We start from the raw sequence: 15,191 nt of genomic DNA, 5'->3' as shown, positions 1-15,191 counted from the left end.
TGTTGTCATGGGAACCAAGGACAAACATGTGGGGCTGTCAGTAGCAGTGGGGCTGAAAGATACAGGGGGTGGTGCTGAGGGCCACTCGGCTTCTGATTGGTCCGCAGTGTCAGGTTGAGACATGATGGACTGGGGCTGGGGTCGAGGGGCCGAACCTTCGTTACAGAAAGAGGAGGATTCGGGTGGAGGAGGAGGTGGGGTCTTTTCAGAGTGAGATAGCTCAGGTGGAGGAGGAGTCATGGTCTTCTCAAAATGGGAGTGGTCAGGTCGAGGGAGGGGCGGGGTCTTCTGAGTTTGCGAGGTGTCAGGAGGAGGAGGGGGCGGGACTTTTGTTCGGCTCGGCACGGGAGGTGGAGTGCTAGACGCACTGGGGAGGCTGTCATCGGAGAGAAGGACAGAGTGGGTGGAGCCAGACTGGGAGGAGGTGGAGCTTATGGTTGAAGAGACAGACACAGGGGTGGTCTGTCCAGGCATGTGGGCGGAGCCAGAGGAGGTCACTCTGGCTGGAACCTCAGGACCTGAAGTAACATATTGGTATTTGTTTTAAGCAAGCTCAAAGTTTTATTGAACATCTATCAACTTTATTAATTAATTAATATGAACACGGCATCCTGTAATATTAAGTATTATGTGATTGTTATCCACTTATCTTAAACCTCAGGACATTACAATTCCTAAACTGTGTGAATTGTTAATAAACATGACAATAAAGTCACATTTGGGGGCGTGGCTTACACACCTGGACGTCGGTTTTCCTTCCGTTTCTCTGGAGGGGGTGGAGTTATGGGAGCAGCTCGACGAGGCTGAGGAGGAACCTGAAGGAAGCCCAGCAAAGAGAGAGAGATTGTGTGTGTGTGTGTGTGTGTGTGTGTGTGTGTGTGTGTGTGTGTGTGTGTATGTATATAGACTTGATCAGTACCTGGTAAAGTCCCAGTACATTCACATTCTCTGTGTTATCTGTGATCGACTCGCTGGCCTGACAGCTGTAAGCCCGGCTCAGGCCGTTAGGTGTTTGATGGGCGGAGCTTAGTGACACCTCACTGCTGGAGGAGGGGATTCCTGTTTTGTGATTGGATGGCGTTGGACTCCGGCGAGACATAATCTCCTTCCTGTGGTGGATCAGCTTCCTGCAAGGGAGGGAGAGAGAAAGAACACGTCAACACACACATCTTTTTACATTGGTATGTTACACGAGACACATTTCATGACGACTTTAAAAGAGAAGCTGACAGAGAATGTCCATGCTGCTTCACATTCATCCCAGCAGAGCAGATGTGGACTGTAACCCTATAACACGTGAACATCGTCACACACTATGGTGACACGAAGCAGCCGTGACTCACTGCAGCACGTCTCTCTGCTCCAGGTTGTACTTCCCGTCGTTTTTCATGGCTACATTGTGGATCCCCTCGATGGCTCTGTCTATTGACTGCAAAACCTCATCATGCTCTGGAGCCTGACAGAGAGAGAGAAGGTGTGTTCTGTTAGTCATGGCACATAACACACTAATGCTTTAAAGTGTTTTCACTTTAATGAGCACATATATAGATTTTATTACATATTGTTAGTTAAAAAGCATTTCTCTATAGAGCCGTGTGAGAACGATCATCTTTATGACTGATGGATGTCATGATGTGATTCATGTTTCTGTCACATTTAACAAACGGTGCACCTTCAGTTTCATCACACACACACACACACACACACACACACCACACTGTTACCACACCACACACACACACACCGTCACACACCCACACACCACACTGTTACCACACCACACACACACACACCGTCACACGTCCACACACACACACCACACTGTTACCACACCACACACACACACACCGTCACATGCCCACGCCCACGCCCACACACACACACACACACCATTACACGCCCACACACACACACACCACACTGTTACACACCCACACACCACACTGTTACACACCCACACACACACACACACACACCACACTGTTACACACCCACACACACACACACACACCACACTGTTACCACACCACACACACACACCGTTACACGCCCACACACACACATTTACACACCCACACACACACACACCACACTGTTACACACCCACACACACACCACACTGTTACACACACACCACACTGTTACCACACCTCACAGACACACACCGTTACACGCCCACACACACCACACTGTTACCACACCACACACACACCCACACACACACACACACAACACTGTTACAACACCACACACACACACACCATTACACACCCACACCGTTACACGCCCACACACACACCACACTGTTACCACACCACACACACACCATTACACACACACACACACACACACACACCACACTGTTACACACCCACACCACACTGTTACAACACCACATACACACACATCATTACACACCCACACACACAGACACACACCACACTGTTACACACCCACACACACACCACACTGTTACCACACCTCACACACACACCACACTGTTACCACACCTCACACACACACCGTTACACGCCCACACACACACCGTTACATGCCCACACACACACCACACTGTTACACACCAACACACACCACACTGTTACACACCCACACACACCACACACATACCACACAAATGCACACACTACACACAGACACACCACACTGTTACACACACACACAAACACACACACACACAAACACACATCTTTTTACATGGTGTGTTATGACACACAGAGAGATTCTTCTTTCTGATGTTGTTATAGAATTACATTAGAGTGTATTAGACTGTAATATAGTGTATCATAGTGTATTAGAATGTAATAGAGCGTATTAGAGTATAATAGAATGTATTAGAGTGTAATATAGTGTATCATAGTGTATTAGAGTGTATTAGAGTGTAATAGAGGACATTCTGCCTAACTTCCTGATTTGATGTGCAAGGGGCGTGGTCAATATGTACACAACCAATCAGTGTGCAGATTAAAGCGTCGGTCACGCGCATCAGTGATTTTAAGTCTAGAACCTGACTAGAACCTGAACCTGTGATTTTTGTTTACATTAAGATCAGTGTATATTGTCCCTAATCCACTGTATATTAACGCCCCTAAACAGAGCGACCTGTGTTTGATATATAAGGGTCTGTGCTTTAATGTGTTTGATATATATATATATATATATATATATATATATATATATATATATATATATATATACGTATATATATATATATATATATATATATATATATATATATATATATATACGTGTATATATATATATATATATATATGTATATATATATATATATATGTATATATTTATATGTGTGTGTGTGTGTGTGTGTTTACCTGGATCTTCTGCAGGTATGACGGCGGGATGTAGCCGGTTTCTCCGGAGCTACAGCGGGATCCCAGCCACCAGTGCAAGCTGCTTCTCTCCACGATCACAAACGTCTCTCCGGCCGCGAACGGCATGGAGTTCGGCTCCTGCGAGTTGAAGGCGTACAGAGACCGATACATGGCGCTTCTCGGTGTCAGGATAAGAGTAAAGTCACTAGTTTTCTGCACCGCGCTGTTCGCACATGACAAAGTTAATGCGTTTATTTCACTGCAGGAGCAGAATCAGCTCAGCACACGCCTGTAAACACCGCAAGGGGCGCGCACGCAGTGTCATGCGTGCGCATACACGCCCACTTGCGCAGTGTACGGGGGCGCGCACGCAACGTCAAGCTTCACTAAAATGGACGATTTTTTTTTTTTAGTTTTTAAAGTTTATATTACATGTACAATCCGCTTTAATACATACAATGAAAACCATAAAAAATTAAATGATCCGACTTAATATCTTATAGGAACAATGTTTATTTATTTCTCGAGTTTTAATAAACAATTGAAGCGGACTTGTTTTGTTTTACCGCCGGATGTTATCACCGGAAGTGTGTAACGCGGGATTGTGTCCCTCGTGCTGAACGTGTAATCAGTTCCGCTATGGCAGCGCCGGCGTGTGTGAGATTATTTCTGCACGGATCACATTGTGGTTTTCGGTTGTGTTCGACATCTCTCCGGGGATTCACGAGGTATTTCAGTGTTTAATCACGTGTGTGTGTGTGTGTGTGTGTGTGTGTGAGTGTGAGTGAGAGAGAGAGAGAGAGAGAGTGTGTGTGTGTGCATCATGATGACCTCTGTCAATAATCTCAGGTTTTACAGACTGCATCATCACAATCATGCTGTATTTAAATAATTATATAAATATAAAACATATATATTGTCTGGCTTCGTGCACAGTGATATTATTGTTTATAAACTTAAAGTTAAAATCTGCTCCACTTTGATTACATCTGATTAATGGCCACATGTCTGGACCTTGCAGTCCGGTTCTGACCCGCAGCCACAGGCTCGGCCCGGCGGATGATGAGTTGTACCAGCGCACCACGGTGACGGTGATGCAGAAGGATCCAGGCGGCGGCCCCATCATCTACAGCTACAGCTCACGAGGATTCAACATCGACGGGAACAAAGTGATCGGACCGTGTGCCGTGGTTCCTCCGGCTATTCTACAGTGGAACGTGAGGAGAAACTCTACAGGGTTGTGTGTTTCATAGGAAATGTAGAATGTTACCTGATGTGTGTGTGTGTGTGTGTGTGTGTGTGTGTGTGTGTGTTTGTTCTTCTGGCAGGTGGGAAGTCATGAAGACATAACAGTGGAGAGTTTGTCTCTGTTCTACCTGCTGGAGCCACGCATAGGTACCACGATCCAGAGCCCTGTCCAAATGAACCCTGTCTTTCTCTGCATTGGCTTCTCCTAAATTGTGTGTGTGTGTGTGTGTGTGTTTGTAGAGGTGTTGGTTCTGGGTACAGGAGCCCGTACAGAGCGTTTGGACCCCAAAGTTCTGTCTTTCATCAGGAAAAAAGGCATCGCAGTGGAGGTGCAGGACACGGTGAGGACACATTCTCTCTCCCATCGTTATTATTAGTTCATCCATCCATCAGTCCAGTGAATGTTATTAGTCTCCTCAAACACTACATCCTGTTTCAGAAGGTCACTTTATTTAACAGTTCTCAGGAGCCACTACATCCAAACAGCGAGTGGAAATTTAACACTGTTCTCTAAAATACGGGGAAGAAAAGCTGAAATTATTCAGGACTGTAAATAGGTCATATTCAGGACTCGCTCTGCTTCTTCTTCATCATCATCTTCTTCTGTTGTAGCCCAATGCCTGTGCCACCTTTAACTTCCTGACAAGCGAGAGACGAATCACAGCAGCTGCTTTGATTCCACCCCCTTTGCCGTCTGCAGTGACATCAGAGTGATGTGTGTGTGTGTTACTGTAAAACTCTGTACAATAAATGTGTTTCTGTATAGCTGTGTATCAGAACCCTGTTTATTTGCCATAAAATGATTTTGTCTTTAAACTCAAGATTTCTAAGACAAATAAACTAAGTGTTTATATGATGAACTGATCCTGAATAGAACAAATGCATCATATATCAGCTACAGTACAGATGTGTTATGATTTAACATGGAGAACAGAGGAAATCTGTCTGTCTGTCTGTCTCTCTTTGTCTGTCTGTCTGTCTGTCGGTCACTCTCCTCTCTCTGTCTGTCTGTCTCCTCTCTCAGTCAGTTTCAGTCTGATCATATCATCCCACCTCTGTGTGTGTGTGTGTGTGTGTGTGTGTGTGTGTGTGTTGTTGTCCCAGTCAGAGTATTTGCTGTTATCCTTTATTAACCTCTTTCTCTGTTGGCCAGTCACTCATCTCATCTCTCTCTGTGTCACATGGTTTCGTCCTTCTCAGAGCTCAGAGCTAATCTCTCTCCCGGATAACGGGAGGCTTTAATCAGAATGAGTTACTGATTACTGATTAATATTAATACTACTAATAATAATAGCAGGTTTGTATTTGAGGCTTAATCACAGTTTATTTTAACGTTTGCAGTATTTAAACACTTCACTTGTGTTCACACAGACGGTAGAACTGTAACCTTTATTAGAACAATTTTTTTAAAAAGTGTGTTTGTGTGTGCACGACTTTGTGTGTGTGTGTGTGTGTGTGTATGCTTTAATCGTCTGTGTCGACCTCACACTCTCTGCGGAAATCTTTGAAGCTGAACTCTGTCCCTGTCATGCGCTTGAAAAGATCCTTAATGTCCTCACACTCCATGTCGTAGTGTGTGGTGGCGTCGTAGGAGCGCGACACGAAAACCTGAGTCCAGAAACACACACACACAATAATAATAATAATATTTATTATTAATATTATTTTTGTTATAGTTATTGCTGATTATAAATGTTAAATAATGTACTTCTTGATTGGACATGACTTTGATTGACAGTGTGTAGGTTACCTGACTCCGCCTCCCATCATCTGACGGAACCATGACGTTGCTGATGGAGACAAACCTGCAGGATAAAAACTATTTACTCTCAGTATATTAAACCTTAACCACTGTGAACATGTGACATCATTGTAAGTTAATATAACTGTACTGTACATAAAAGCGCATGTATTTACACAAGTCATGTTGAGTGTATGAGTGTGTGTCCATGTGATGATATGTTTAAATTCATGTGTATGTGATTGATTTACTTCTCCATGATAGGTTCAAGCAGTGCCAGTCCGGGCTGCACCTCCTTCTCCGGGTTACTCGTCTCCACGCTGGTGCTCACTACAGCAATGTACTTCCCTTCAGGAGCCACGTTGTGAGTGAAGGACATCAAACACACGTAGATATCTGTATAGAGCGGCACAAGCTGTGTCAGTGAAAACACAGTGACTCGGTGATGCGTGTCACTCTCTTTCTCTCTCTCTCTCTCTCTCTCACACACACACACACACACACACACAGCTTCAGCTGCACTGACACAAGCTTCACCCACTTTTCCCTGATCTACAGTACATGTAATGTGATGTACATATGATGCCCCAGTGCACCTTCATGTGCATCTGATTTGTATAAATCACAAAAAAGCTAATAAAGACCAGAGGACAATATCAGGAAAGAAATGTCCTGTAATTGAGGATCTATATTACATTTAAGATGCTTTTGTTCAGGGTTTGATGAAAACAAATACATTTTCTGGAACATTCCTGTTTTGTTTGTTTTTCCTACCTGATTTCCTGTGCACCTGAGTCTGAGGTATGATGATCTGGCATGAGTTGGCATCGTGAGTGTTTTTGATTGGATGGTTCAGCAGACAGATGACCCTAATGACCCGCCCCACTTTCTTCACCCGGTTGGGGACGTAGCTGGGATCGCACAGGAGCTGCTTACATCGGAAAAGCTGAAAAATCAGCCACATAAACAGTTCAGAGTTTATTATGACATTTGTGACAATAATGTATGAATAAATACTGTGAATAAATATGGTGATATACTGTATATGTTGTTGAAGTGATTGTTGCTGACTTCTCCTCACCTCTTCCTGAGATTTCACAGCTGCTACTTTACCATTCTCCATTATGATGTCATCAACATGGCGGTTCAACATGTATGTGCCTCCATGCTGAGCACTCAGCCTGTTAAACACACACACAAAGAACATATGTGACTGAAAGGGTGTCAGTTTGGTGTTCAGGTTTCAGTCAAGGAGGCTTGTCTTCAGTTCCTGATAATAATCCTATAATAATCCATAATCCTAATATCTCACTTCAGAATGATTCTGTATTTATAGTGTTTACCTTGCAAAGCCCTGCAGAAGCTCCCCGAGTCCATACAGTGGATACAGATAAGGACTGTGATCGTACCGAGCCACAGACTCCGAGTACATCCGAATCCGCTTGATGGTCTGCAGACATGGCTGGTCCAGATAACTGTGCACATACACACACACACACACACACACACACACACACAAGGTCCTAATCTCTGTGTGTGTGTGTGTGTGTGTGTGTGTGTGTGTGTGTGTGTGTGTGTGTGTGTGTGTGTGTGTGTGTGTGTGTGTGTGTGTACACTAACTCGTCAGAGCTGTACAGAGCCAATGCATGTCCAACAAACTCTACTACGTCCAGACCCAAATCAAAATGGCGGAACACATCCATCATGGTGGTCCGGTGCGGGTCCATGTCCTGGTGCGTGCGGGGGTCATGCTCCTCAAAGTTCAGGATGAAGAGGAGAAGCTTCCGGAACCTTCTCTTATCAAACATGCCCATCAAATCTGTCAAAAAAATAGTAATAATAATAATAATCAGCATAAATTTAATCTCATTTATAAAATGGAATAAATGGTCAGTTTTCTAGAACTTTCCTAAGATTTTCTTTAACTATGCAGAAGTTTGTGCAGAAGAATATCAGAAAAGAGAATTAGTTACAAATAAAATCTGGATTTCTTAAAAAAAAAAAAACTTCAAAAAAAGAAGCTTGAACCCTAGATGATATTTCTGGTTGTATTTTTCCGTTTCTATGACAAACAATGAAATAATGATCTGGAATTTGAAGAACAGATTCGGACGAATGAACATGTTGGACAAACAAAATCTATTATCGACGTTTACAGGATGTACATTTCCAGAATAAAATTTCTAGATCAGGTCGGAATTCTAGTTTCACTCGTAGTTCAGGGAATTAAAGCAGTTATTCTAGTCATTCTCTGACATGTTTGAATTCCTTGCTATAAATAAATAAATAAATAAATAAATAAATAAATAAATAAATAAATAAATAAATAGACAAACAAACAAGCAAACAAACAAACAAACAAACAAATAAATAAATAGACAGAGTATGTGCTGTGTGCTACCTGAAGCATGGACATCTGCCTCTGTGATGGGAACTTTGTGAATTTTTCCCCCTTTGAACACGTAACTGCCCTCGATGACTTTGAAGTCCAAATACCGCGTCACCTCCGTAAACAACAGCATCTTCACCAGCTGTCCTGTAACACGTTACGGAGTGACGCACAGCACACTCATGAACACCGCTGTGATCAGGACTGAAGGACAAAATTACGGGTAATATTTTGAGCTCGTGTTTGTCTCACCGTTAGAAAACATAAACTTTGGAATAAGGTCAACATTCCACTCTTTGCCTCGTCCCATTCCTTTAGGAGGCCCCGGAACCTGGAACTTCTTATAAAGCTGTGTGACACAATAAACACGGATTATTAACAGCGTGCGGTTAAACTTTAGAGTCCAGGATAGAGTAACTACAGCAGGTGTGAAGTTCAGACCTCCTCCAGAGGTGAGATGGAGGCACTCTCTCCTCCATAATACGGGTTCTGGTCAATGTGAAGAACCTTTTTCCCGCAGATGGACAGCAGACAGGACAGGATGCATTCCTATGGATCAGGGCCATGTTTAAATACAGCACTGCTTACAGCACATACTGGATCTGGACTCACTCACATCTTTTTTTTATTAAATACAATATTTTAGCAAGTGTGTGTGCGTGTGTGTGCGTGTGTGTGTGTGTGTGTGTGTGTGCAGGATTATGACCCCTAATCCAGCATAAGGCTCAATAAAATTCTGTCAGGATAGTCAGGATACAGCTTCATTAAGATTTGTGTCAACTGTAATGAGAGAGATTATTTTTTTGCCCAGACTCTTTTTAAGGAGATAAATCAGGACTTTGCACACTATATTGAACAGGAGAATTATAGTAATAGCAGTAGGCATGCACACACGCGTGCGCGCACACACACACACACACACACACACACACACACACACACACACACACATACACACACATACACACACACACACACACACACACACACACACACACACACAGAGTTATATTAAAGTGTAATAGCATTTTACACCTTAATATAGTCAGAGTCTCTGATGCAACATAAAACAATGGAACAATGGATAAAAGAGTAATTAGTGAATGAAGTAAGTAAAATAGCAACAAACGATGGAGAGAGAGAGAGAGAGAATTCTGTCAAACACTATTTTTGTCTTTATAGATTATCATCACAGTAGATTGTCTACAAAGACAATCACTAATTTTTTAAATACAGATTTTAGTTTTAAGCTGAAATGTATACTCGTTCTACATCGGACAGACTGGAGGTTTACTTGTGTATATCATAAAGAGCAAGAAGAAGATGATGATGACAATATACTGATGATGACGATGATGATGATGATAATCATCATCATCATCGTCATCATCATCATCATCTTCATTTTCTTACCTTGAGCCCTGTGCCCAGGACAATGACATCGAAGTCAGGCATGCTGAATCTATTGGAGCTTGGTGAAGCTGCTGCAGGTGTGTGTGTGTGTGTGTCTGTGTGAGAGGGTGTGTGATTGTTTGTGTGTCTGTGTGTGTGAGAGAGAATGTGTGAGTTTGTGTGTGTCTGTGTGTGTGTTTGTGTGTGTATGTGTGTGTTTGTGTGTGTGCGAGTGATTGTGCGTCATCATCTCCATAAACACTGTATGATCCCATCAGTCATAATCCTCTCTGTGAAGAAGATCTTCCTGGGACACGAGGAAGATGTTGTTGTGCACTCAAGTGATACCTGAGAGCAGATTCACATTCAACATACAAAATAAGATTAAATAAAATGGGTTAGAATTGTTCTGCCCCAGATTTGTGTTGTAGATGAAATGAGAATTTTAATGAAATAGGAAGAAAAATTGTCACTAAATTCATAAGAAACTGGACTTAAAAACATGATGTAGAAATTATTCATTGAAGCTAAATAAGGAGGCAGAATGCACTTAAATTTGGCCTGGATACCGCCATAAAATAATAATAATAATAATAATAATAATAATAATAATAATAATAATAATAATAATAATAATAATAAACTTATTATTTGATTTATTTATTAATAAATAAATAATAAATAAATTAAATGTTTTAAACTCATGGTATCTTAAGTATGTAACCTAGTGAGCAGCATTAATGATTCAATGTTAGAGATTTAAGCACTTATGTACGTCGCTCTGGATAAGAGTTTGTCACATGCTGTAAATGTAAATGTATTAATAAGTACATATCCCGTCATGCATTTCGGCAGGCGCGCGCTTCCGCTTTTATATGATGAAATTTTAACGAGTCTGAATTGAATTCTCTCACTATTAGAGACTCAGAATTACATCTCTTCATTAACAACGATATCAACACAAACTACATCAACAACATTTTCTTCATTTTACAAAACTTTTAAGTTCGCGCGAGACCATTTATTTTCCACCAGTTTCCTCTTCCGCTGCTCAGCTTTGTGTCACAAACTCAGTGAGATGTCGGTAAGAACATGTCAATAAAGCACGGTTACTGTATTCATGGTAATTGTTTTGTCTTCAAAATGTCGGAGTTTATGTAAGCAGTAAAACTGTGTTTTAGTGTCTGTGTCAGGGTGAGTGTGTGTGTGTGAGTGAGTGTCCGTCCGCGTGTGTGTGTGGGTGTGAGATAGTGTGAGTGTCAGTCAGTCTGTGTGTGTGTGAGTGTCCGCGTGTGTGTGTGTGTGAGTGTGAGTGAGTGAGTGTCCGCGTGTGTGTGTGAGTGTGAGTGAGTGAGTGTCCGCGTGTGTGTGTGAGTGTGAGTGAGTGAGTGTCCGCGTGTGTGTGTGAGTGTGAGTGAGTGAGTGTCCGCGTGTGTGTGTGAGTGAGTGAGTGTCCGCGTGTGTGTGAGTGTGAGTGAGTGAGTGTCCGCGTGTGTGTGAGTGTGAGTGAGTGAGTGTCCGCGTGTGAGTGTGAGTGAGTGAGTGTCCGCGTGTGTGTGAGTGTGAGTGAGTGAGTGTCCGCGTGTGTGTGTGGGTGTGAGATAGTGTGAGTGTCAGTCAGTCTGTGTGTGTGTGTGTGTGTGTGTGTGAGTGAGTGAGTGTTTTTCTTTGATTGACTGGTGGTTGTTTTCTGTGTTGTAGTTTTCCGGTGAGGACAGTCGGGATCAACACACCCGCATTCACGCTCGGAGTTCTCCAGGATTCCTGGAGCGTCTGGGAGAAACGGTGGGGGGGATGGTGGTGGGTGTGGTCATCTTCTGTGTCTCATTCTACGTGCTCTTCACTAATGAGGTCAGTGAACAAAGATTTCACTTATTGCATTTAATATAGTGACTTTATGTGGCCAAGTAATGTCATAAAGGGAAGTGTGTATCCATCCTCCTGACACGTCGTGACGAACGTTCTCCGTATCAGCGATCTGATGGATGGATGGAGCAGTAGCTGAGAGTTGTCTGTCGTCCGCAGGGCAGAGCGATTCGCACCGCATCCTCTCTGGATGAAGGACTCTCCAAAGTCATAACTCTTCACCCAGACATCTCTGCTGACCCCCAGAACAACGGGCACCTCGTTCACCTCTCAGCCTCTCTGCACACGGCTCAGGTACCTTACAAACAGCCAGGATATGTACAGTATACTCTAGACGTCAGTTCATCATGTGTTGATGCTAATGTTATTCTCTCTCTCTCTCTCTTTGTCTCTCTCTCTCTCCCTCTCAGCCTCTTTATGATCCAAACTACAGGGTTGCAGTTCAGGCGGTGAAGCTAAAGCGGAATGTAGAGATGTACCAGTGGGTGGAGTATCAGGAGTCACGGTGTGTTTTGAAACAAACAAACAAATAAATAAATAACAGCAGCTCAAGCTTTGTCCTGAACCTCCAACTCGTCTTTATGTCATGTCTTTGTAACAGGGACTACCAAGAGAACGGGGAAACTAAAACAGAGACCACGTACTCATACAGTGAGTTCCTCTTCTACAGAAGTCAACATTATATACATGTTTAAGTAAGAAGCTGTTTGTGTAACTGTATACAAGGAGTGAGTTAAAGATAGACGAAAGACGACCCCCCCCCCCCCCAAAAAAAAACATCTTCAGGACAGAGGAAATGACACTTTTATGTCACTTTATGTTGTGCTGTAATACAAAAATGACCATTGTCTGCACCACATCACTCTGCCACCGATCAGTTTCCTCTTACAGCACAACGTTTTGTGTATTAGTGTTCATTCCTTTTCTTGCTTTATTTCAGACACGGAGTGGAAGTCTGAGATCATCAACAGCAGACATTTTGATAAGGAGATCGGACATGTCAATCCCAGGTACAGCTTACGATACGTGTCGATTTGTATATTTGCAACTTGCTTATATACACTTATCTTTTCATTGTTCACACACACACACGCCCTGGTCATTGTGTTGTAGTGCGATGGCGGTGGAGAGTGTCACTGTCGTCGCACCTGATGTGTGGGTCGGCCATTTTTCTCTCTCGAAGGGTATTTATTTATTTATTTGTTTGTTTGTTTGTTTAGTTTACTGTTTCATGTACACAGTCACATCAGAACCTGAAATTTGTTTGTAAGTGTGAAGTGAATTATCACTGTTACTCCAAAATGGCAGTGATGATAAACACTGACCTCTAGTGGTGATGTACAGCTCTGTTGTTTATTAGCAGCTTCAGTGACTCTGATTTGATCGTTTTTGCTTAGTGATTAAAGACACATTGGCATAAAGATTCATGTTCCACATAACTGTAGGAAAATAAATTAAACTCTGTGTGTGTGTGTGTGTGTGTGTTACATGTTGTGTTCTATCTGCAGGCTTAATCGATCAGATTAATAATTTCCAGACCCTGAGTCTGAATGCACTTCCATTTACTGACCCGTTTCTCACAGTGTACCAAGATTATTTCTACCACACCGCCAACCCACGAAGGCCAGAGGTAAACACACACACACACATACACACACATTCTCTGTGTATTACTTACATAATGACTGAGAGATGTTGGTCACATGTTTGTGTGTGCCTGTGTGTAGGTAGGAGACGTACGTGTGAGCTTCTCCTATGCCGGACTTAGTGGTGAAGGCTCGTTCCCTGGACCAGCACAGAAAGCGAGTCAATTCACCATTGTCCTTATTATACACCTGATATTTTCATCATGTGATCTTTATTATATAGGGGTGTGTGTGTGCACAGGTGAGTGTGGTGGCAATGCAGAAGGAAGACAAACTGATGCCTTTTAAAACTAAATCAGGAGACACGCTGGAGATCCTTTACCTGGAGGAGCTCACACCAGAGGTACATGTGATTAAAAGCGATACAAAATTTATATTTCAGTTTAAGTGTCTGATTTGTGTGTGTGTGTGTAGGAGGTCTTTGCTCGAGAACAGCAGTATAACATGATGAAGACCTGGGCTCTGAGAGCAGGTGGTTGGCTTCTCATGCTCATCGGGATCAATCTGACTATGCGCATCTTTTACACTCTTGGTAATTTACAACCCCCCCACCCCACACACACAAGGTATACACTTTCAAACACAGACTTCTGTGTCTGTGTGTGTGTATATAAGGTCCACTTATTACTTTTAACATATGGTAGTGTGTTATTGACCATAGTGTTTATATTGTGTGTGTGTCTGTGTGTAGTGGACTGGGTCCCTGTCCTGAGAGAGCTGGTGTATGTGGGTGTGAAAATCTTTGCCGTGTGTGTGTCCTGCTCGCTCTCTCTCCTCACCATCTCCCTCGGCTGGCTGTTTTATCGCCCCCTGGTGGGCACACTGATTGCTGCAGTTGCCCTTCTGCCCATCCTCATCGCACACGCTCGTAAAGCCGAGAAAAAACACCAGTGACAACTAATAGAGAGTGGACGGTGAATTCACATACAACTTCAACTGCTGCTGCTCATCACACACAATATACAGAACACAACACTCTGGTGACTTGAAATACAACAGGAGTGTGAATTCATGTCTCTGTAATACTCGGTTCTGGACTGATGTTAAAAACCAAAGCTAAACACATCTCAGTCATATGTATTATGTTCATTTTTTAAAGACACACAGTCACAGTTCAATCACTCTCAGCACCAGCTCACAAGCTCATGCAATTTTGCTCATTTATAAGCTGAAAATTAATTGCAGGCAAGTTGCTGTGGTTTGGAACAATAAAACCTGGGGACGTGCTGTTCGAGGAACACGACGAGCTTCAGTGTTTGAACAGTAACAGTGCTTGGCGTCAGGCTGCACCACGTCACCTCACTGATTTATTTATTTTTAGCTTTGTAGCATCCTTTGTATTCCTTCCGTTTGACCGATCAGAATCCAGCGGTACTGAGGTGTAAAGTGTGTCCAAGTTCATATTGTAATACGCATTGTGCCATTAGCTACGATTGTTCCTTCATCTGATTGACTTTATTTTCTTCTAAAGAACGTTATGATGTTTTGAAAAACTGCACTTCTGTATGTTTTGATGAGTATGAAAATTAAAAACAGTCAACCCCTTTCATTTGGATACC

General features: G+C 42.8%; 4 protein-coding genes across 11 annotated transcripts in view; 2 read left to right on the top strand and 2 right to left on the bottom strand.

Moving 5' to 3' along the window:
• Nucleotides 1–3,657, bottom strand: part of LOC113637012 (NCK-interacting protein with SH3 domain) — a 7,976-nt gene extending 4,319 nt beyond the window's left edge. The window contains exons 1-5 of one of the 2 annotated variants that reach the window (XM_027137409.2): nucleotides 3,351–3,657; nucleotides 1,344–1,456; nucleotides 920–1,127; nucleotides 740–815; nucleotides 1–518 (exon numbers count right to left, since the gene is read on the bottom strand). The exon at nucleotides 1–518 is cut by the window's left edge and continues 156 nt beyond it. In XM_027137409.2, the coding sequence (XP_026993210.2) occupies nucleotides 1–518; nucleotides 740–815; nucleotides 920–1,127; nucleotides 1,344–1,456; nucleotides 3,351–3,521 (1,086 nt within the window). In that variant the 5' untranslated portion in view covers nucleotides 3,522–3,657. The remainder of the gene's footprint in view (nucleotides 519–739; nucleotides 816–919; nucleotides 1,128–1,343; nucleotides 1,457–3,350) is intronic. The other variant, XM_027137410.2, reaches the window with a different exon arrangement.
• Nucleotides 3,658–3,918: 261 nt separating this feature from the next.
• ndufaf3 (NADH:ubiquinone oxidoreductase complex assembly factor) lies at nucleotides 3,919–7,383 on the top strand. Of its 5 annotated transcripts, XM_027137421.2 has the most exons (8): nucleotides 3,920–4,078; nucleotides 4,372–4,567; nucleotides 4,679–4,745; nucleotides 4,839–4,939; nucleotides 5,211–5,313; nucleotides 6,337–6,470; nucleotides 6,604–6,703; nucleotides 7,135–7,383. In XM_027137421.2, the coding sequence occupies exons 1-5, from the start codon at nucleotides 3,990–3,992 to the stop codon at nucleotides 5,310–5,312; spliced, it is 555 nt and encodes a 184-aa protein (XP_026993222.1). In that variant the 5' UTR covers nucleotides 3,920–3,989; the 3' UTR covers nucleotide 5,313; nucleotides 6,337–6,470; nucleotides 6,604–6,703; nucleotides 7,135–7,383. The 5 variants fall into 5 exon arrangements, with proteins under 5 accessions (XP_026993223.1, XP_026993222.1, XP_047664479.1 ...); XM_047808523.1 differs by having other exon boundaries at nucleotides 6,604–7,383; XM_047808529.1 differs by lacking the exon at nucleotides 6,337–6,470 and having other exon boundaries at nucleotides 6,604–7,383.
• On the bottom strand, nucleotides 5,987–11,291 carry zgc:112334 (uncharacterized protein LOC619199 homolog). The gene is made up of 12 exons (XM_027137412.2): nucleotides 11,139–11,291; nucleotides 10,142–10,468; nucleotides 9,170–9,277; nucleotides 8,981–9,077; nucleotides 8,741–8,875; nucleotides 7,960–8,158; nucleotides 7,683–7,814; nucleotides 7,421–7,520; nucleotides 7,114–7,285; nucleotides 6,591–6,735; nucleotides 6,349–6,403; nucleotides 5,987–6,206 (listed from the first exon to the last, which is right to left on the bottom strand). The coding sequence occupies exons 2-12, from the start codon at nucleotides 10,181–10,183 to the stop codon at nucleotides 6,063–6,065; spliced, it is 1,329 nt and encodes a 442-aa protein (XP_026993213.1). The 5' UTR covers nucleotides 10,184–10,468; nucleotides 11,139–11,291; the 3' UTR covers nucleotides 5,987–6,062.
• On the top strand, nucleotides 10,957–15,181 carry LOC113637001 (transmembrane protein 43). 3 transcript variants are annotated; one of them, XM_047808477.1, is made up of 12 exons: nucleotides 10,957–11,204; nucleotides 11,822–11,971; nucleotides 12,146–12,280; nucleotides 12,397–12,491; nucleotides 12,588–12,637; nucleotides 12,927–12,996; nucleotides 13,100–13,170; nucleotides 13,495–13,616; nucleotides 13,714–13,788; nucleotides 13,874–13,975; nucleotides 14,047–14,198; nucleotides 14,324–15,181. In XM_047808477.1, the coding sequence occupies exons 1-12, from the start codon at nucleotides 11,199–11,201 to the stop codon at nucleotides 14,502–14,504; spliced, it is 1,209 nt and encodes a 402-aa protein (XP_047664433.1). In that variant the 5' UTR covers nucleotides 10,957–11,198; the 3' UTR covers nucleotides 14,505–15,181. The 3 variants fall into 3 exon arrangements, with proteins under 3 accessions (XP_047664433.1, XP_026993194.2, XP_047664439.1); XM_027137393.2 differs by having other exon boundaries at nucleotides 10,959–11,204; nucleotides 14,047–14,164; XM_047808483.1 differs by lacking the exon at nucleotides 10,957–11,204 and adding an exon at nucleotides 11,226–11,243.
• Nucleotides 15,182–15,191: the final 10 nt, after the last annotated feature.

This window comes from Tachysurus fulvidraco, chromosome 2 (assembly GCF_022655615.1).
Source record: "Tachysurus fulvidraco isolate hzauxx_2018 chromosome 2, HZAU_PFXX_2.0, whole genome shotgun sequence".
NCBI classification, from domain to species: domain Eukaryota; kingdom Metazoa; phylum Chordata; class Actinopteri; order Siluriformes; family Bagridae; genus Tachysurus; species Tachysurus fulvidraco.
Note: the sequence above shows the minus strand (reverse complement) of the source record. Positions and strands in the feature narration are given on the sequence as shown.

Coding starts and splice junctions, on each gene's coding strand:
- ndufaf3 (XM_047808529.1), top strand. CDS start 3,990: ATGGCAGCGCCGGCGTGTGTGAGATTATTTCTGCACGGATCACATTGT. Junction 4,746..4,838: donor CCTGCTGGAGCCACGCATAG/GTACCACGATCC, acceptor GTGTGTTTGTAG/AGGTGTTGGTTCTGGGTACA. Junction 4,940..5,210: donor CAGTGGAGGTGCAGGACACG/GTGAGGACACAT, acceptor CTTCTGTTGTAG/CCCAATGCCTGTGCCACCTT.
- zgc:112334 (XM_027137412.2), bottom strand. CDS start 10,183: ATGCCTGACTTCGATGTCATTGTCCTGGGCACAGGGCTCAAG. Junction 9,278..10,141: donor TCCTGGGCACAGGGCTCAAG/GTAAGAAAATGA, acceptor CCTGATCCATAG/GAATGCATCCTGTCCTGTCT. Junction 7,815..7,959: donor GCTCTGTACAGCTCTGACGA/GTTAGTGTACAC, acceptor GTATGTGCACAG/TTATCTGGACCAGCCATGTC.
- LOC113637001 (XM_047808477.1), top strand. Junction 11,972..12,145: donor ACGTGCTCTTCACTAATGAG/GTCAGTGAACAA, acceptor TGTCGTCCGCAG/GGCAGAGCGATTCGCACCGC. Junction 12,281..12,396: donor CCTCTCTGCACACGGCTCAG/GTACCTTACAAA, acceptor TCTCCCTCTCAG/CCTCTTTATGATCCAAACTA.